The 22,809-nt window shown below is 42.0% G+C and overlaps 1 protein-coding gene across 1 annotated transcript; it reads right to left on the bottom strand.

Moving 5' to 3' along the window:
• Positions 1–811: 811 nt before the first annotated feature.
• On the bottom strand, positions 812–20,068 carry LOC137802492 (protocadherin alpha-C2-like). Its single transcript, XM_068600405.1, has 4 exons — positions 17,283–20,068; positions 14,494–14,552; positions 11,520–11,605; positions 812–4,756 (listed from the first exon to the last, which is right to left on the bottom strand). The coding sequence occupies exons 1-4, from the start codon at positions 19,830–19,832 to the stop codon at positions 4,443–4,445; spliced, it is 3,009 nt and encodes a 1,002-aa protein (XP_068456506.1). The 5' UTR covers positions 19,833–20,068; the 3' UTR covers positions 812–4,442.
• Between the last annotated feature and the right edge of the window lie 2,741 nt (positions 20,069–22,809).

Raw genomic sequence — 22,809 nt, 5'->3', positions numbered from 1 at the left:
GGAGGTGGAAGAAAGGTTCCTGCAGTCAACAGATAGATGGAGCTAGTGGCACAGACACCAGCAGAGCCCTTCATCATACATTCACTATAGATGAGAACACTTTGTTCAAATGCAGATTAAGTTCTGGATGTTCCCCAGTACTTTACAATCCCTGCCAACTTTAAATGTACTGATATGTTGCTGACCCCTTCACCTTGAGCTCAATGGAGAGTTTTGTATTGCTGTTTGTTCCAGGGATTGTTCTGAGTCACATCAGAGGCTCAGATGACCTCCTTCCCATCAAGTCTTTAACCTCGTGCTGTTTTTCATTTGGAAATTGAACGGGTTTCAACTGGGCTCTGAAAGTGTCTGCTCATGCCAATAAACACCGACATTTAGGACTTGGATAAGTTAAAGTGGTTAGGGGTTTGTCCAAGGACAACATTTTTCTGTGTTTATCGGCAGAGATTTCCGGGAACAATTTTGTTTGATGGGAAAGATTTAGAAAGTTCAACAGTCCCTGTAGGATGATGAATGTAAAATACTCTTAACATATTTAATGGGATCATACTATAATAATGAGTCTTCATAAATGTTCCATTCTGTCATCCACATATTTCATTAACAGTAGTAGTCAGATTGTCCCTAAATAATGCTGTGAAATAACTGCTGTTATTCAAGTTTTGACTTTCATTTATTGCCGTTAATTGTTCCAAATAGCTGGAATTATAGAAGGCTGCAGGCTGGAATATGAAAACCAAGAAGAAGCTCTACTCTCATCGGTATGAACACCACTGTTTGTTGAAATCAAGTCCAAACACAGTTCAGATAGTAAGATATTTAAGAAAAACTTTATTTGTGACTTAACAAAACACATTACCAGATTAATGAAATCATAAGAATCACTATTATCACTTTTACAATGATAAGCAGGTGTACAAAAAAAATATTAACAGATCTGCACTGTCACAGTCAACTGTAGTGACACTCACTGCCACACCCAGCAACTGAGGAACATTCACTATACACAAGCAGAGAATACATCAACTTCTTTTTTTTTAACATTTTATATATCAACATTTTTTTCTGCTTTTTTTTCTTTTTCAAGGGATAATTATGGAGGGTGAGTAAATGGTTTGATTTCACAATAGTGTTTGTTTGATCATCATTTCAAAGATTAACACAATTTTAAGGGTTGATTTTCTTATCTAGGAAAATCATGAGGGTAAAAACAGAAGACAAAAAAGCATCTTATCGCATAACACAATAGCATTATGTATATCTAGAAGATTCAATTTATTTAACAGTATAAAAAAAGTGATTCTTTTAGTTTTTTCCACAGCGGATATGTATGCATGTCTGTATGAGTGCGGAACTTTCGATGTGTGCGTATTGTCTTTGAGAGCGTGTATCAGATGCATATGTAATCCGATACGCATTTCTCAGTGGAAAAACATATCTATGTATATATAGTATCTATATAGTATCTGTTTCCTTTGCTTATAACATGCAAACAGCCACTTGGTGATCCGACAGCACAGAAATACACCTGAAGGACGGGCAGAGGGAAAGACACGAGTGCGTGGGATGGATTGAGACTGATAGCAGCACCTACATAACCCTACTGTGGCTGGTAAGACGATGTTCTGACAAAAAAAAGGAACACTGAGGTGACGGTTTATGACACTTTGCATCATGTTGATGCTGTTCCGATATCTACTGCTCGAGATGCTCCTTCTATACCCCGCTACGCCTGGGCTTCACAATGTCAAGGCCTAAAAACAGCTGATCATTTTACACAGCTCACACTTGGGTCACTGCAACATGGGCATTTCTCCCATACGGTACATCCCATAAGCATTATTTCTGCCCAATTCTGCCGTTCTTCATCTTCTGCATTAGAGCTGCACAATACACTGCAATGACTGCTCTTTTGCCTCTCCAACTCCATCTCGTCTCTTTTTCTCCACTACAGCATGAACTCAGATTTGGCTAACTTGTCAAAGGACCTTACAATGCAACACGCGAGAGATGGCCGAGCTGTCGACTATGAGCAATCAGAGGAGACACTATGTAAGAAGCGCCTCAGCTCAGCTCAAGTTGAGGCCGAACAAAAGATGTGTGCGTGTAGTATATGCGTGTTTGTGTCTGTGTGTCTTCTCTGTGTAAATATGCAAAGACATGGATGTCTCTGTGTTACGACTGCACAGTTTTTTGCTAAAGAATGAGTTGAAAGATGTCGTCCGACCATGTTGATCTGAAGAAACGGGAGTAGTGGGAGGAAAAACAGGCAGGGGGCAAGCAAATCCTACAAGCACTGAAGCGGTTGAGGCAGTGGTGCAGGGCTTGAAGAACAACTACTTAACATTCAAAGACAGAAGTAGAGGGATCGGGCTTAAACAGAAATGAAGCAACAAGCAACATTACTGCGTCCCAGCCATATAATACACTCCCATATTCAGGACGGCACTGGCCTACAGTTTCCAGAAAAGGGCGTGTATTTGTTTAGTTTATCTTTGTGTGTCAGTATGTCCTATTCGCTTGTGTGTGTGTGTGTGTGTGTGTGTGTGTGTGTGTGTGTGTGTGTGTGTGTGTGTGTGTGTGTGTGTGTGTTTAAGAGGCAGAGAGAGTCAGTGTTTGTGTATAAAATAATGCGTATGTCAGACTGGGTGTGTCGATACACAGTGGGATTAAGACCCTGTTGACCTGTGCCATATTCTAAGAGAAGAGGCCAGTTCAGGGGCTGGTTGCATCAGCTGCACGTAGGTTCCTCAGTTATTTCCCAAGTCGCCACTATTCCCGATTCACGCATTGCTAAAACACAAGCGGTAGCACCACAAAAATCTGTTACAACGTAACCTTAAGTAACATCTAAATACTTAAGCAAGCAATAAAGCAGGTGCAAATGATACAAAGTCACACAGTTGCACTCACTAACAGTAAAGCAGGATTTTTTTTTTTTAACACACAGCGTGTTTTCTTCTCGAGTAATTCCATGCCATTTTGCAACCTAAAAGACTCTAGTGCTTATTTGGGATGTTTCTGCCCATTTTCTACAAATTACACATCACGATTTTCCGATGTGTGTCTTCTTCCAAGCTGAATCTGGGTCAATTACATACAAACATATAACGTGCAAATCAAAATTTTGTTGACCTACATAATTTATCACGTCTGTGTAAACTCAAACACAGTTACGTAATTGTAACCTACACATAAGCTTTATTACCATGTGTGTAAAAAAGTGTATCTCAAAGAACAATAAGACCAGACTATGTGTTCACTTTGATGGATTTCTTACTGTGAAAAATTGTCGGCTAATTTATTTTTGAGCTAACAATAGCTACCACCAAGACACAATGATTTGCTTTGGAAAATATTAGCAGTGACGTAAAGTATCCTTTGTATATTTGTAGAGAATGAACTTAAACATGCAAAAACTAGAATTGTCCTTTAAGAGTCAAATATGGATTATATGCATCAATCATAATTTTTATGCCAATCTGGTCAACTACAAATCCATGTGGGAGATATCATTCAGCGAGATAATGCTTTTACTAACTGGCTACTTGTCTGAAATCGTGATGTTATAACTCCCCCGTTTCCACTCATGGTACAGTCAAATTTAGTAATTTGCTAATTGCAAATTAACTTGCAGTTATGAAGCCACTACTTTATACACTAACCTGGGAACAAACTTGCGTATAGTTGGTGCAACCCATCCAGGTCTTCCGCCTCAGCGATGTGCTATATTACACTGAAACAGAGCTCTTTATTTGTGGTCCTGTGCGTCTCAGCCGCCTCTTTCTCTTGAAAGCTGCTAATTTCATGGTACATATACTGTAGGCTGGTACTTTTTCATTTTTATAAATGTTTTTTTTTTTACAAAAGACCACATTTTTCTGAATTTCTACAAGGCCTCCATAATACTGAAGACAAAAGCCTCTGTTTCATTTTATTGAGTTTGGCTTCCACTTCACATACGACTCGGTGAGCCAAAAAGGACGGGTGGGCTGCATAAAGACAGAGATGCCAACACAGGCAGCCTCAGCTGACAATGGTCAGATACAAATAGTTCACCTTCTCAGGTGTTGTTTTTTTTGCAATACAAACTGGGGGGAAGATCGCAGAAAGGCAAATTGTATCCAATAAAACTCTGTTTTAATTTGGTCCAACGTTTTGATGAAGTTGGTCAACTAGGAGCATTTGTTTACCTTTAATAAACTGGGATGTTATGGGCCAAATGAGCTAAGAAAGAGAAATATTTGTTTTGCAAGTGTGCATGGTGCAGGGGAGCCAGGCCTCGTGTAATGAGGTTCGGGCCACTGTACAATGTCAATGGAAGTATGGTGCGAGGAGGCTCCCTCGGCTCTACAATATGCATTTGGCTTTTTGTTTTTTCTGGCTCTGTAATTGTAATGGTAGTTTGTTAGTAGCTCTGTTTTCAAGTCACCCATTCTCTTCTAATCATCCCCACCATCATCCTTTCCTTTATCCTTCTTGTCCTTCTTGTCCTTCTTCTTCTTTTTCTTCTTCTTGGCGTCCTCCTTCTTGCCGAAGCTTATGAAGTCACCTTTGTCGTCCACAGGGCCGGCGTCATGGCGAATAGAAATGATGGCTGGGGATCCGGGGATGATGAAGGCTTCGGGAGGAATCTCTCCGGGCTTCAGGGGCTGAGGGGGGCAGTAGCCCTGTCCGGAGGCGCCGTATCGGAAGTGCCAGCTGTTACTATCGACTCCAGCACCCACCGGGGGTGAGAGTTCACCACCATCTCCATCTACACAGGTATAATGAAATCATGTCATATATCTTCATTCAATGTGCTTCATTGCTTCAACACTTGGGGAATTGATAATTGCTTTTTGTACAAAGTAAACAAACAAGCTATAACATGTTAATTTTCCTGCTAGTTTTTTTCAGCTAATCAGCTGCTGGTTCCAGCTCCATATCTACCATCCACATACAAGAGTGGTATTAATCTGATCAATCTCATCAAACTTGTCCACAAAAAAGCAAAAAAGACTATTTCCCAAAATAATGAACAATCCCTTTTGTACCATACGCCAATAGTATGGATTCAATAGTAGTTCTTTTACACAATGCAAATTTTGCTATTACCTTACTCGTCACGAATCATTTTCATGAACAGAATCAGCTTTAATGGCCAAGTAAGTGTGTACACACCCGAGGACTTTGACTCCAGGATTTGATTAATTGTTTCAGCAGTGTGCGCTCCTGCTAATAAATGCAGATATTGATGTGTGAAGTGTTTAGAGCAAGGGTGTCAAACATACGGCCCGCGGGCCGGATCCGGCCCGCCAGGGTGTACAGTTCGGCCTGCCAGGGTGTTCAATCAAAAAAAAAAAATGTTTTTTTTTTTTTTTTTAAAAGAACAAAATTAGCAGAGCTGGGATTCAAACCTCTGATCCTCTGCTTATAAGACAGACATGCAAACCATTGCTCCACAGTCACAATTGATGTGAGCACAGCCATCATTGTGTTAGAAGTCGTTAAACATGGATCACGTCACGAAAGTAGCGCCACAAACGTGCCACAAAGCGAAGGAATCTGCAGAGGAGAGGCAAGGCAAATAAACAGGAGGCTGATGTCTGAATTTTTCTTTATGTTTCTAGGTAATTGTTGAATGACTTTAAAATAGAGTTTATCATCTAAAAACCTTCACCAATGATTTAAACATAGAGAAACATTGTCGTTAATTATGCGTTATTATGCTGTGATTTTTCTGGTCCGGCCCACTTGAGATCAAAATGGGCAGCATGACACACCTGGTTTAGAGGATTGGTTGAGAAGCATTGTCAGTGTAAGACTTCCAGTCATACATTTAGCAATAGGAAGATAGGAAGAATTAAAAAAAACAGGTTTAGCCCTGTAGGTTTATTTCCTGGTATAAACTTAAGCTATGTTCAGAAATATTTAACAGTATTTGACCTCTGCATTTTGTTGCTCCTAATGTAAATGCACAGAAATAGGCATACGACTAAAAACAGGGACAACAAAGCTCCTATAAACATTTGCCTTTTTTCAATAACTGTCACGCATGTCATGCATTGTTCCCGAACCAGACTGTATTATTTGGTCTTTGATTCATAAAATCTGATAGGAATAATCAAAATCAACTAAAAGCGTGCAGGGCAATAGCTTGACAATGGAGCGATGGCCACGGGGAGAGGATATTTTCAGGACAGCAACTCAGACGAGACCGCAGGAGGGAACCCTGAAGGGGGCTAACCTTTAAACCAGGAGATGTTAAACTTGGAAGTGTGATTTGTGTTTGGATGATGGCAGCAGTTTAATCCTTCTCTTATAGGAGGCCAGAGACAGGGATTCAACCTTCAGTGGTTGAGCATGGATGTGACAGAAACAAAGATAGAGAGCAATTCAGACAAAATATACTGTAAAAATAAAACGTCTATTTATAGAAAAATAATTATGTAAAGTAAAAAAAAGACATAGCTATTGAGGTTAAAAGGTCAAAGATGCTAGGAAAAGAAGGAAAGAGGATGAGATAAGGGGAGAGAGAGAGAGAGAGAGAAAGAGAGAGAGAGAGAGAGAGAGAGAGAGAGAGAGAGAGAGAGAGAGAGAGAGAGAGAGAGAGAGAGAGAGAGAGAGAGGCAGTAAGAAAGATGGGGGTGGGCGGGCTTTGCAGACACGGTGCTCTCAGGCCCACACCAGTTCCCTCTGCACTGACCTACTTTCCTTCTGGATTTTATTTAGATCAAACACAAGCCCTTGCAAAAAGATTCAGTTTGATTTTTCTTTGTAGGCTATTTATGACTTTGCTCAAGGACCGGAATGGTTTGAAACCACTGGCCCATTGGGAAGTATACTATTTTGAAAACGCACGCTGTCCATGCGTTCAGTATACCACTGGGTCCCGACAAATGAGCTCATCAAGTATAAGAATAAATTATGAGTGTAGACTATTATAAGATCAGATGTAATGGACCCTACCACACTCAATGGTTAGCTTAGCTTACCTTTTTGCAGAGTACATGTTATCTATCGGTGACTCACTTTACAATTGATCATATATTAACTCTGTCAATTATTCAGGTTTGGAATATAGCAGGCAACGTCAGAAATTGTGTCTTTTGGTAACAAAGCAGCAGCGTACCATTGTGACAGCAACACAGACACACATGAATTATTTGTTTGTCATACTTGTAACAATATAAGTGTTCATTTTTAAATGACATGAAATAATTAGCATGTCAAGGACTTGGATAGGGTTGAGGTAATTTTCCACTGTGACTTTTACGACTTTTACTTGCATGTTCTACTCAACAATACCATTTATCGTTGTAAACAGAATCAATGTGCGGACAGACAGTTGCACTCTGCTCTTTATAAGCATCACACACTCCCTATACTCTGTTCTTCCTCCCAAAGACTGTGCAGAGAATAAAAAGACACATTTCTTTCAGCACTATTGAATAGTTTTGCCACCACAATAACACATAAACTGTGTTTTTTTTTGTAACAATTTTGTCGTATGTTACAAAATTTGTAAACACAAACAAGCCAATTGCTGCTAATTGACCGACGTAATTTAGTTTATTTAATTATTCATCAGTGTCAGATCTGTTTATCTTATTAGATTAGTAGAGTTAGTGCCGTAATGCTAGTCTGTTTCTGAGGATTATGACATTTGATGGTCTGTCGGTCTGTATTTAATCTGGGTATTAAACCCAGGAAGAGGATCAAGCATTTTAAATAATTCCAATTCAATTGCTATCAATGGTTAGGCAAAAAAGATGGCTTTTCGTGTGGAGGAGGACAAACATGCTTGAAATAATATGAAGAGACAGCCGGTGAGTTAAAGGAAATGTGCGAAATACTGTAGGCAGAATGTGGATGATCTTATTGAGCCAGTAATGCAGTGCATCATGTTGCTGTGAACGCAATGCACCATTTCCTGTAGCCTGATGCTACTACAGGAAGTTGAGTTTGGGTATACTTTGTTGTCTTTTTTCTTCCTTATTTTACATTTCCATATGAGAGGTTATTGTATGTAATTCTTTATTTTAAAACCATAACATTAATCCAGGGCAAGAATTAGTATCTGCAGACTCCTTTTCACCATGGTGTCTGATAATTTCGTAGTGAAATTTTAAAGGAATATTAGGGCAAGCTGCGCAGGCCTACGACAGCTTCCTAAATAAACATGTTTTTTACATGGCTCAGTTCATACCATCGAAAGTAGCACCCTAGAATAGCATTGATATATGTGTCCGGTGGCAGCCAACATTTTTCTTTAGAATAAAAAGTGTTTTTGCCTTCAGCAGCATCAATGTGTTCAGCGAATTCCATGCCAGTATACATCTGTTAGATTATGAAATAGTCTGTGTGCCAAGGTCAACGAGTGCACACGACGGAAGGAGCTCATCCTTTGGAAAGTATGCATGTGCTTAGTCAATTTCAACAAAAAAAGCCAGATGGAGGTTTTATAGAGAAAAGGTGAGGAGTTCACTGACACATTATTCTTAATTAATTAATTAATGTAAGATTTCATACAAAATTGTCCTGTTATTTTTGTGTGTGATTATTGGGGGATGTAACAGTTTTGTCCAGACCCTTACAGTATAGGGTACGACCTACTTATGCATTGGAAATTTATCAAGCAAGAATTAAGAATTAAGACTCGACTGGTAGTAAAGCTGCTAACTGCATTCTAATTGCACAGTGTTACAGTGCTTCTATACACCTGATGGGGCTGAAGCGGGGCATGTCCCCACGCATGACCAACTGAGCTAAAATGTCAAGTGGTTGTGTAGCGTTTAATCAAGTGAATATTGTCCCTGCATCTTGGGACATCCCAGAGCTCTATGCACTGGCTGTGACAAATCCGAAACCCTAACATTGTTAATTAGAATATAATCTGATATATTCCTGTGTGTGTGCATGTGAAAAAAATAAAGCTTAACGAGCAGGTCGCGTTCCATCTACGGAGAGCTTCGCTGCCCCTGTGCTGCTGTTCCTCTAACATGGAGGATTATTTGTAACTTTGCCATTGCTTCATATTAGCCTGTATTTTACAGCAAAATGGATTATGGTGCGTCTGCTGGTAAGCAGGTCAGGACGGCTCCTCATGAGGAGGCTGCCATGACACCTGGTGTAGATATGTGGGCGTTTGAAGCCTCATTTCATCAAACCTGATGTCCTACATTTAAAATAGACTGTTACTTCCTGTCTGGTTCCATCGAAAATAAATCTGACGGCATCTGACGGTTGTGCGGTGCTCGTGTACCGAAACCTGAACCCCTCTTTCTTCCACTATTTCCTCTAAATTACTGCGTGCCCTCTTTTTCTTCCTAATACCTGCCCTTGCCGAGTCCCCGTCCCTCTTCCCTACCCTTTCCCTTTTTTCCCCCCCCTGCGTCTCTAAATCTTCCATTCAGAGATATGACCGGTTGCCATGGAAACTGCTCTCGCCCACTCCTGGCTGATGGAGGGTGCGGCTGCTGCAGCAATCTCTCAGTGAGACAGTGTTGCCAGGCAACAGGTCACATGGCGTTCCCTAGCAACAACAGTACTGCAGGAACCTGCCAATCCTCTTAACCTTTCTCTTTCTCCATCCCCCCACACACCTCGCTTTTTTTCTCTTCATCCCCCTGTACTCCTCTGCTCTTCCTCTCCAAAATTGCTTTTAATGTTACTGGATCTCTTTTATTTCATGGCACTCTCTTAGTACTGATAACAGCATCCCTACCCCTCTGGCATTAGACAAATGTCTCCTCATCTGCGCCACGGGTCACTTACGTAAACACCGGTTTGAGGGTGCCGCATTTAGATGCATCACAGCATATCAGACAACTTCATCATGATGACAATAATTGCAGAAATGAAAACGTGTCACAAAAATAGGCTCCACCTCTTGATGCTACTTAAGAGGATCAACCTGCAATCCAGCACATGTCTGTGCCTTACAAATTATTTCCTTTTGGGAACAATGCACCCCTGAAAGGTCTTTACGATGTTATATTTGAGCCTTTACTTAACCAGAGAGACAGCTTCTCACCTGCTTTAAAAAACATGCACATTTCTCTGCAGCAAACCGGTCCAGAGATTCTAGGCACCAGTACTGCTTGTATCTCGAAACACTTTCCCAGCTCTCTGTTCCACAGAGAGATAAACTCACAGATAGCGAGACATATTCTGTAACTGACTCGCAGAGTGATTGGCAGTGATGTTTCCCCTGATCCTCTAGTCGCTACCTATGTTCTAATTCCTGCAGCTAGACAGGAAATCAATGACTGGAAACTTGGCTGAAGAAAGAAAGGACGGAACCGCACCTAATGTGCCAGAGACTTTCGAAATCTGAGTTTCAAAAGTTTCCCAATCAACTTACAAAAGCTGTTAGTCATGAGCTCAATGCCAGTGTTTCTGTGAAGCACAGTTCATTTCTGAGGCCAGTTCTATTTACACTTGTGTTGTGCTACACGCCACACACTTTCAATGTTACCACCCACTCAGGACAACTCATTTCTTATTAAAAAACTGTTTCCTTTTTCAGTCTGCAGCGCTCCATGCTGCCAGCTGCTTTCATGGGAGGATATAGTTGTTTATCTGTGGCTCTGCATAAGGGCCCCGGGCTTTTGGCACCTCAGCTAAGCTCCGCATGAACATCACACTGGAATTCAAGATCATGTCGATATTCAAAGCACAATTCTGTCAAAGCCCCAGTTTTACCGTATCTGAAGCAAAATAAAAGCAATAATCAATTCAACTTCATAAATGCAAGATATTCAATATAAACTAATTCAATAAGCACATTTGAATGTGTGATGGTTGTAATGGGCATTTAGTTCCAGATTTATTTATTTTTTTGCGTCTATTCACTTTGTTGCAAAGATGTTGAGATGAATGATCTCACTCTTGAGCCTGTAAGGGAAACGTTAAACTACAGCCAAAAGAAGGTGAGCTTGGCTTAGAATAAAGACCAGATAGCCTAGCTCTGTTCTAAAGTAAAACATCCATTGGCCTATAAGCCCCTTACTGAATGTCAGTAGATCTTGTTTGTTTAAAACCAAAACATTTACACTGCAACTTTGTATTTCTGATAGAAGGTGTTGATTTGAGATTGAGTTGAGTAGTTAGAGGTGGTGGTAGGCAAATAGTCTTTTTCATTTTCGTTCTCTGGACAGAACAAGGCTTCCCCTGTTTCTGGTCTTTAAGCTAAGCCACACTAACTGTTTGCATCGAATGGGAGTCACAAGTGCAGCGACAAGCGCAAAAACACGTGTTGGCTTCACGCCGTTTGTCTTGGCACACACAACCAGAGTACCGAAGGTTCAAATCCCAGGTGTGTACTTAAACATGCCTTTTGCCAAATGGCCTGGAGTTAAAGCCAACATATTTCACATCCTCTTCTTTTTAATACATTTTAAAGCAAGATCAATAAAACCTTGCTCAGTTGCCTTCTGATCCAATGCAGATGTAAAATGGTTCCCATTGTCCCAAATAAGCTGACAGTGCTCAGGGCTTTTTCACTCTGTTCTGACTGCTCGACTTCTACTCACCTGCAGCGCTGGACACAGTAGGCCAGTTCTGGACCAGCATCCCTTGGGCTCCTTGCATCACAGAGGACTCTTCCATGTGCACCGAACTAAGAGGCAGAACACATTCAGCAGACTCAGTGAAACACATCCCATCTAATATTAATTCAGCCTTTAAACCAAATGTTGAGTCTTTATTGTTCACAATAGTGATTGTAGTATTGTTAGCGTCTAGTTGTTAATCAGTAGTATAGATATTTTTAAAACTCAACTGAAATGATAATATAGCAGAATAAAATGCTAAAACTGTAAAAATGTTAAGATAGATATTGTAAAGTGATTGGGTCAACATACAGTATGTTGCCATGCATTTGACTGCAGAGGGGAAGACATTTTTAAAAGTTTAATTCCTGTAAGGTTAGTATCTTGTGTGGCTTTTCGTAGCTCCTAAGTAACACTGGACTGTGTCACTGCTTTATGATATCCCAATTTCTCTTAATCCAATCCAACTTTGTTGTGCTGTTTTGAGTGCTGTTCTGCAGAGCTGCTTTGCAGTAAAAGATTCAAGATGACAGCTGTTTACATATACAAGTGGGATACAAAACATATTTAAAGTATTTCCAGCTAATCTTGTTCCATTTGTATATTTTAATAATTATGTGTATAAAACGTAGGACACTCCTACCACTCCCAAATAAAAGATATTCAAAATTCACACCACAAGCACAACATAGACTCTCAGGGTGGCACCAAAGTAAAGTTTCAGATAAGTTTTTTATTTAAAATTTTTAAAAAAAAGTTACACCTGCAGTGTGTAGTTTTTGTTGCTCTACTGTTTCATTCAACTTAGCAGGGGGTCCTGCAGCACACTAAGAGATGGCAACATAGAAACTATCCTTCTACTTTTACTGTTAAGGTTAACTGACTATGTTTACATACAAAGTAATATTCCACTGTTATTCAGAATATGACAATATTCTTCTGAGTCTGTTCTCATGCATAGCCGCGATAGCTTGAAGATCGGTTTTCCCTTGAAGATGTTGTAGTTTTTTGAGTAATGCAAGGGGGAATATTAGTGCAACGTTATCGTTAGGAATATTGGTCCTTAAGTAAAAATTTTCCGTATTCTTGTCTTAACTATCTTTTGCTTTTCTTTTTGGACAGGTGTGCCACATCAGATCCAGCAAACGCTTATAACTTTCAATAACTGCGTAAATGACAATTAACAGGATGAAAGCCACCTGTGCGAAAATGAGTGTGCATTCATGGTAGTTGTATAATAGGAAAATCAAAGCTCAAATAATACCATATAAGGCAATGCATCCTGCGCCGTATGACTTATCAAAGCTAAGACACCTGGCTTAAAGCTGTAGCTTCATTTTTCAAAAGACAGATGTAAGAAGGGTTTACATCTTCTCATCTGGCTCCCTACAAGAGAATGAATTAGCCTATGTACCTCAATGACAACTATTCCTTTAAAAAATATGCTGTAACAAACACTCAAAGCCAAGTGCATGAGTGCAGTTTTCCAGCTTACGAAATATTTCCCCCCATACATTTATAATGAAGTTGGAGCTTATACTGTATAGGATAACCTACCCTGACTGGGGCCTCTGCAATGCAGCACAGCAGCATCTACTTCAAACTGCAAAACACTGGTGTGATATATTGAAGAGGGATTTGGCATGATATAAAATGGCCATGTACAGCCTGAGCAGTGTGGGTTTCAAGCTTTTCCATAAGCAAAGGTGCTGGTCTAATGTGTGAGAACACAACACAGATACTAAAGTTTTCTGCACTGACAGACTGCACGAGGAATGTGGGTCAGTAAAGTTGGTGCTAGACGCTGTGTGTAGTGTGATAGATTTAAGCACGCGCATGTTGGGGTTAGGCGTCGATATGAGCTTCTCGGTGTCTATGCGTGTTACAGGCCCTGCCTGTTTGGAGATGGCAGCGGCAAATTGCAGTGATTTATGTTAATCCATGTCATGTTACAGTGACTTGATGACATGATGCACATTATGATACCATCCACGCCATAGAAATTAACACTAATATCCAATTAAATCAAACTTACACAGAGCGCAAGAGTGCACAACTGAGCATTGATGGCATAACATTACGACAATTCAGACATGTGAAGGTATAACTCATTAGTCCCAGACGTACCAGCTGTCCCCATGTCAAATTAGCAAAACACTTTGTTATGTATTTCAATACTTTTGTGAAAGCTACCGTTTTATTCCAATTGTCAGATTCTCTACATTTCCGTATACTCTGATATGCAGGGGGCATGAGAATGGGATCTTGATATAATTCTATAATTAGGATTTGGTCAAGCAATAGGATGTATGAATCCATCTCTGGAAAAACAGATTGCATGCCGCTGAATTAACAAGTAGGACTAAAGTCCAAATTGTCCTCTGCTGTCCGGACTCATTGAAAGAAATATAGAGATGCACACAGAAAGGCACACGTGTGGGGCAGTTGCGCATGCAGACACTGATGCATGTGTGCATTTGATAATATGACAAAGGTCATAGTCAGCTCATTTGTCCTTCATGCTTTCTGCTTAAAGACTGTAACTGGGCGGAAGCGACGCTCAGAATGTAGATGACCTATATAGTATTACACTGCAGAGGAGTGTGAGGCATCCACTGATGGGAGCTGTGGATTGCCTCTCCCAAAGGAAGAGTATGAAGGTTGAGGTTCAAACTGATGGTAAGGGGCGACTAATTGTCCATTTCTGGTCATGGTATATACTGATTGGCAGTGTTCGGTCTTTGTTGTCATTTTGAGGTGCCGGTATCTGTAAGAGATCTGATGCGTCATTGCTCAGAGATCCAACACATCACAGCTGTGGTAAAGCGCATTATGAAGGGGCACAGTAGTGCTAGCGGAGACTGGGTGTGTACAGTGTGAGTCAGTTAAATAGGTGTAACTTTTTTCCCGATTTTGATCACAAGTTGCAAAAGAGTTAAAAATGGAAAGTGCTTACCTCTGCATCCCTGCCCTCAAAGATGCAGAATATCGCCAGTCAGCATTCGGGGCTTTCGGCTGAGCGAGCAAGAGGTAGAGGTAGAGAGAGACAGGAGGGGAGAGAGACAGAGCAAGAGAGAGAGAGTTTAGCTTGATCTCATACAGTGCAGAGCACAGGCTGGGCCAAGGCCTCATCAATTAATCATGATACACATCCCAGCTCTGGACGTGATAGGAACACTGCAGTCGTGTCCCCCATTGCAAGAACACACACACCCACGCACACGCACGCACGCACACACACATACATATTGATACAGACACAGAAGGGCTTTAAAAAGAGTAGTGACTGAGAGCCATATTGACAAGTTTTAAGCAGTCTCTCACTCCATGGCTCTATGACTGCGAGAGCTGGGGGAGTTATGCCCTTTCCCTGAGTGCTGGGGTGTTTGAACAGACCGATGTGTACATGTTTGTGTGGAACTCTGAGCATCTGTCTGCTCCTGATGAACCCGGCCTGAGTGCTTGCAACTCCCAGCAGTCCACCGGTAAATTATTGCCTTAGAAAACCAATAAGCCAGAGCCATTATCGCCAGGGCAACCGCATCCTAGAGGTCTGGCCTGTACTAACCCAGAGTGATGGGTGTTGTATACAAATGTAGTATCACAAATGTGTAGGATTTAGTGTGGAATAAAATCCTCAATACTATTTTACAAATGCTCACTAAGCTCTTGTACAAGCTGATTTCATCGTATTCCATCTTTTTTGCTCTGGAGATTTGCTTGATTCTGATGAATATTTTGGGCCTTTTGGAATGGACTCCCATTAATTTGCCTTTGAAGATGGCCTAATTTTGTTTTGAAATTCAAAGAACTATATAAGTCTGGTAAGGGGGAAACATGTATTTTAATGAGCTAATCTTTCAAGGCCATTTATTATGCCTGATTATGCCTACTCATTACTTTCCTCGCAACTAGGTACTGCGCACATTGACTGTATACAATGATTGTGACCATCTGCATGAATGCCAAAGTCTGTCAGCATCATGTGGGTGTGTAGCCTTGGACCTCAAGAACACTGAATAAGAAAAGCTGTGTTTTAAAACACAACCCTGCTCAGGCAGTAGCAAGTGTCCTAGATAAAGATGGTACATTATGTTCCCCAGTTCAATTCAGAGAGAAGTGTTTTCTGCTGGTAGGCCCAGCCTCTTGGAGTAAATCTAATTTACAGGGCTGAGGAACACAGGCTGGAGGTTAATATAATCTACACCGCTACACTGTCTTGGGAAGAGATTTCACAAGTATCACTAATGTTCTGGTGGCTGTCACTGTGATCAATCAGATGTTGCACCCAGAGATGAACTAATAACCTTAGGAGCATTTAAATTAAAATGACAGAACATATATCCCTAAAATCTAGAGTAAAACCTGTGCTCCTTAAATATATAAGTAATAGACTTGAACACTTCAACATTTAAGGGCTAAACCAGGGGTGGGCAAAATACAGCCTGCCAAATAATAATACAGCCAAAATAAAATGGCAGAAGGTAAATGCATATCTCTTCTATAGTCAGAGACAACAACTAGTCCTGCGGGGCCTTTGATTTTTTTAAATATATAAATATATATATATATATATATATATATATATATATATATATATATATATATATATATATATATAAAATTAATATTAGGCTTGGCGCTATGGGCGGGCCTGGCGGACATACCGTAAAACTGTCTGGAATAGGAACTTCGGTCAAGGTTTCACATTTATAAAATAACACCAAAGAACTGCATGCTGGGAAGTCCTGTCAAACTTTGTCACGGAGAGTACATGAATGAGTTCAGGCTATTGGCCCGGCCCGCCACAATATTTTCTGTTCCTCATGTGGCCTCCTGGGAAAAATAATTGCCCACCCCTGGGCTACACAGTGCATGAATGCAGGTATGCAGGATTTCTTGACCGGGACCATGTCAATTAAAACAGCAAACAGGACTATGTTTTAAACGGTACCTCTCTATAAAAAGTATTCTAGATGTGACTATATTGCTAGGCAATGCCTCGCAGGTAGAGGCATTCAGTGTATCACTCTTCTTGAAGAGAGAACATTGCACCATTGAAGTAATGCCGCCTTTAAGCTCAAGAAAATAAAATGGCAGAAGGTAAATGCATATCTCTTCTATAGTCAGAGACAACAACTAGTCCTGCGGGGCCTTTGATCGAGTCAATTAACCCCAACGAATCCAGTGTAACAGTTTTACTCACAAACAGACACACACACACACACACACACACACACACACACGAGTCAAACCCACACGCACAGAGAATGAGCCAGTAGCGAAGACTACATGACCTGTTCTTAGAGTAGATGTGATGACAGCCTCGAACTGAAACACAAATCTCTGAATCATCAGAAATAGCACAGGACCCTGAAAAGCATCAAGCCTGACACTAATGCAGTGTGAGCGCTGGGCCGGGCTGAGCGACAGCACTGTACGAGTGGGGACTGAACAAAGAGAATGAGGCTTGCAAGGATTCGATTCTTTGCAGGAGGGATCCAACTTGGCACGCAGGAATATCATCCCCCTGCATTAACAATACAACACTAACAAAAACTACAACAGTGCATGCTATTCTATAACCGTAATGCAACGTATGTACTTTGAAAAGGGTCTTACAGCATTTGGAGCGAAATAATTTAAAGTAATTAAGTAACCAGTTCAGTTATTTTAAACTTCTAATTTGTAATTATGAGGTTTTATAACTTAAAGGTAAGTGTAAAAAAAGAAAGAATGACACACCTCTGGGCAGAGTTGCATCGAGGCATCGGGCATGCTCAGTCTGCGTACAAATCCACTTCCACCCGTGAAGAAACGGTCGGCACCGCTACCCCAGGTACCGCTGATGGGACGTCCCGTGTTGTAAAACATGAACGTGTCACTGCCAGAGGTGGCTGTCAGGCAGGTCTTGTAGCAGTATGTCTTTGTTAGGGAGCCATTCCCACGCACCTCGATGTAGTGAGGCTCCACTTTAAGGTCCCTTCGTAGCATCACATTGTTATTTGGCTGTGACCCGGGTGGGCCACCGCCGCCGCCACCTCCCCCGCCGGCAATCACGCTGCTGCTCCCGCCGTCTGGAGGGTGCTTCTGTGACACGCAGCACGGGGAGCAGGACCCAGGTTGGGTGCAATAGGCATGGCAGCGGACGATGGCCAGCACCACCACAGTGACCAGGAAAACGAAGGTGGTGGCGCTTAAAGCCACGATCAAGTAGAGGGTCACGTTGGAGAAGAGCAGTGTGCTATGAGGTCGGATGATCCTCTTGGGGTCAGGAGCCACTTTGGGTGGCACCTCCATGACAGCCACGTTGATGGTGGCAGTGGAGGAGAGACTCGGCTGCCCATGGTCCTTCACTAAAACAGTGAGAGCAAAAGAGGTGGAGTTGTCCTCCAGAATCCTCCGAGTGGTCCTAATCTCGCCGGTGTGCTCGTGCACCTTGAACAAGTCCAGGTCCGTGGCCGTCTCCAGCATGTACACCAGCCAGGCATTTGGCCCTGCGTCTGCGTCGTAGGCCACCACTTTGGTCACCATGGCGCCGGGCTCTGCGTTCTTCTGTACCGTTTCCAAGGAGCGCGTGCCGTTGCCAGGAGGGTTTACTATCAGCGGTGCGTGGTCATTCTGATCCATTATGTAGATGTAGACAGTGGCAACGCGGCTGAGTGGAGGAATGCCCCCATCTTGGGCTTTGACCTGGAAGTGAAACTCTCTCAGTGACTCATAGTCGAAGGCTCGCAGGGCATACGCCTCCCCTGTGTCGGCCTTCACGGACACATACGAGGTGACAGGGATGCCGTGGTTGTTGTCGTTGAGCACTGTGTAGGTGATGCGCGCGTTCTCTTTGATATCTGCGTCTTGAGCTTTAACAGTACACAAAGAGGCCCCAGGGCCATTGTTCTCAGCCACATAGACGGTGTATGAAGTCTGTTCAAACCTTGGCGGGTTGTCATTAACATCAGCCACGTCCACCTGTATGGTCTTCTGTGAGGAAAGGGGAGGGTTTCCTCCATCAGTGGCACTCAGCGTGACGTTGTAGGCATCGGTGGTCTCGCGATCCAAGAACGCTGAGGTAACCAGAGTGTAGTAATTTCTGAATGACTTGATCTTGAAAGGAAGGCCTGCTGGGATCTCCAAGCTCACCTGCTTGTTGGCGCCCGAGTCTCGATCAGTGACGCTAATGAGGGCCACCACTGTGTCTGCGCGGGCATCCTCCCTCACAGGGCTGGACAGAGATGAGAGCACGATCTGAGGGACATTGTCGTTCATGTCCACCACCTCTACCACCACCTTGCAGTGTGCCGCCACAGCCCCAGGGCCCTTGTCCATCGCCTGAATGTACATCTCATAAGACGTGGTCTCCTCATAGTCTACGTTGCTCCTCACTCTTATTTCTCCTGTGTTAGTGTCCATGCTGAACATCTGCCTCACTCTCTCAGGGGTGTAGCTGCTGAACGAGTAATACACCTCTCCATTTGTGCCCTCATCCAGATCAGTCGCGTTCAGTTTTATCACCAGGGTGTTTGGGGGCGAATTTTCCAACAGCTTCACCTTGTACACCGAGCTGTCGAACATGGGGACATTGTCATTCGAGTCAAGCACCCGGATATTGATTTTGGCCGTGCCCGTTTTTTCCGGCGACCCACCATCTACAGCACTTAGAATTAATTGGTGGTAAATTGTCTGTTCGCGATCAACGGGCTTTTTGAGAACGAGCTCGATGTGCTTTGTGTTGAGGGAGGGTTTGTTCGATACCAGCGCGAAATGGTCATTTGTGCTGAGCTGATACATCCGAACTGAATTGGACCCGATGTCTGGGTCTTGAGCGTTTTCAATCGGGTAACGAGACCCCGGCAAAGCAGATTCCGTGATTTCCAATTGATACTCATCACTGGGGAACTGCGGCGCATTGTCATTGGCGTCCACTATCTCCACCTCGACATGGTGCACCTCGCTGGGGTTTTCGACCATCAACTCCAGATTAATGAGGCAGGTGCTCGATAAATCGCACAGTGCCTCCCTGTCGATCCTTTCATTGACAAGTAGCTTCCCATTTTTGGGGTTGACAATCACGTAGCGTTTCCCGCTGTTCGAGGTTATCTTAATTTTTCGAGTGGCGAGCTTTCGAATATCCAGCCCCAAGTCATGCGCCAGATCACCGACCAGTGCACCGTTTTCTAGTTCTTCCGAAATCGAATATCGCAATTGTCCAAAAGAAAGGCCACAAAATAAGGAAATTATCACAAAATAAAAAGGCACAGCATTCCCTATCCACTTGCATATCCCCGCCACAGCCATTGCAAGCTCGTAGGATCCGCAGACGAATTAAACGCAGCTTTCCGCCTTTTTAGCTTGCAGTATCTTGCATCCCAGCACCTCATTAAGGTGGGCTAATTGGTCTCCCGGTGAATGAAACACACGCGGCTCTTCCATTGTGTACCCGGCTCAGGTGAATCCTCTCCAGCGCACCCATATTCCCTTTGTCCGTGATGCACTTTTTTGTCTCCAATGCGCGCTGCTGACGGGTGTGTTTCCCTGCCGCTGGAGCTGTGAGATCTATCAAGACTATTGAAATTTGCCTCAATAAAAGCGGAAACGAGATGTGTTTCTTTCAAAATAAAATTATTTAAAGCGTCACTTTTGGTCTTCCCACAATCGGCTCTATTGCAGTGAAGATGAGAAGAATCGCGACTGGGAAGCCCCAAACTGGACACAATTCGTCTAATCTCAATCTCAGCCCTTCCACTGGTTTTAGTTCGGTTGCATAATAAAGGGAAGTCCGTGACAACTTGTTTAGTCAAATACCAACTCATAGTTTCTTGAAATGTTTTGACATTATAAATTAAAACCAAACACTTACACGTTTACCGCATCTAGTTGCGTTTGTATCGCCATGAAACCACGTGCCACGCCTCCATGTGTGTGAAAGAGCAACAAGATGGGACGCGTGTTCGTTTATGTGGGATTTATTTTGAAAACGGTAACCGGAAGCTATGTAGTATGAATGTCTCGGACTTGACCTTAGAGGGGCGGTTTACCACCCGAGCGCGCTCTCAGACTCACGCTCTCCCCCTCTCCACTGTGGCGCAGCCCCCTTCCTCCTTCCACACCCATTTCTCTCCCCTCATCCCTCCATGGCGATGTCGGTGTCGGGTCTGCGACCTGATAGACGACCAGCATATTAAATCCCCTCCAGATTAAGGAATGTCCGCAAAAAAAAGTCACATGAACAGGGTGGGTATTCACCGAAACCAGTACATATGAGTCGCTGTTTAGCACATGGCTGAACAAAAATGTATGGGAGGGGGCGGGGGAGGAAAGGAAAATATAATCCTAAAATGTCGCTGAAGAATTTAATGTACCGGTGTTAAATGAGTCTGGACTCGCTGTTGATCATATAGGCGCGGTCAGGGCTAATCCACAGAATATTCAACACCACCTCTCCACCTTTCCAAAAAATGAGTATATACAGCGCAACATCGTGGTGGCACACATGGACACATGCATGGGGACCGGCTTATGTTTGTCTTCCTTTGTCTGTCCTCGAGTCGCGAGTGATGGCTAATTTTGCCGGTAGCGATTCTGCAGCCCAGCCTTGTACCGCATGGCGAGCGTTTGGGCAAGGCGCAGAAGAAAGCAAGCATTGCACTGACAATCACAACCTTCCCTCCACATGGATCACTGTCAGTAGACCTCAGACTGTCAGGTCACATAATCATATTTGATGCCCGTGGTGGTCCCCATAAAGCAGAGGTCTCAATTCCACTCAATGGAATACATCCCGAAGAGAACCATAGGGTTATTATATAAGGGCATGTGGGTGAAAAAAAGAAGATGATAGTGTGTGGAATATATAGTCTGAAATGAGTAAATACTGGGGCTGTATTAATCATCATACACGATGCAGGACTGCAGGCTGCTTGTTCTCTGTTTACACTTAATGTATATTTTTCACTCTTTAAGAAATACAACAATTATCCTTTTTTTTTAAAAAATGTATTCCGTTAACTGCATTTCTAGGAATTTACTTCCCAAAACGTGTTGGTGGTCAAACCTCAAGGAGTCCATGACCAAATATGGGTACACACAAGCAAGTGTCCACATTGATGTTGTGCTAGAGTTCTTAGCATGTTCTCTTAGGTGAACTGGACTATTTAAATTGCCTGTGGTGCAAATGTCAGCGTGTAATTGACATTTGCAATTACACACTGATTGAGTGTGCAATTGTTCCATTTGTTGTTTTCTTGTTTCCTTCCAGTTTAAAGGGCTTATTAGTGTGTGTAGAGTGTGTAGATGTATTGTTTACTTCACTCATCCTTTGTTTTTTATGCATCCATTTAGATCTGGTTGCTTTGAATATTTTTGGTTTGATAATATATATATATATATATGTATATATATATATATATATATATATATATATATATATATATATATATATATAATATATATATATATATATATATATATATATATATATATATATATATATATATATATATATATATATACTAAGACACCTTTTGAAACCTACATGTGTATTTATACATAGTTCTCAAAGATGATGTCATCCACAAGGTTCAAACAAGTGTACACCAACCAGGTATGAGTGGCATGCACTTATCACTTCAGCACCATGGACAGTTCTTCAGGTTCCAGCTGGGTGAGCTGGCAGAATGAAGGCATTACACTCACATCAAACCACTTTGCATCTGGATAAACCTAAGCAATTACTGGCTATATGCGTTTGACCTGGTTTAGATCTTTGGATGTAAAATAGTGATCAAATTAAACTCTAATTAATAGTTATCTAATTAATATGGATATAGAGACTTTGCGGCCTTAGATTACTTATTCCAGAGGTTGAGGCCATTTTGATCACAATCCCTATTTACTTCTTAAAAATGTAATCTATATCTGGCTGTAGTTAAATGAGGGGAGTCGTATGTCAATGAAGTAACACATGCACAAAAGTAACAAGTGACTGGAGTTCCTCCCACAGGGAGGTGTAAAGGAAATATACGGTAACACTATCTATGACATCCATGTCTATAATGTTTTATGAACATAATTATAATTGTCTATGGTATAATGGATTTATAATTGTGTACTGCTTTTCTAGTTTTCCGGTCACTCAAAGTGCTTTTACACTTCATGTCATTTATCTATTAACACCCATCCATATAGTCAAGGAAAGGGCTACCTTATAGGGTGCCACCTGCCCATCATAACTAACTAAGATTCATACACAGTATTTAGTGTATAAATGTTACTT

This window comes from Clinocottus analis, unplaced genomic scaffold (assembly GCF_023055335.1).
Source record: "Clinocottus analis isolate CAN_PGR_092001 unplaced genomic scaffold, fCliAna1.0.p SCAF_5, whole genome shotgun sequence".
Lineage (NCBI taxonomy): Eukaryota > Metazoa > Chordata > Actinopteri > Perciformes > Cottidae > Clinocottus > Clinocottus analis.
Note: the sequence above shows the minus strand (reverse complement) of the source record. Positions and strands in the feature narration are given on the sequence as shown.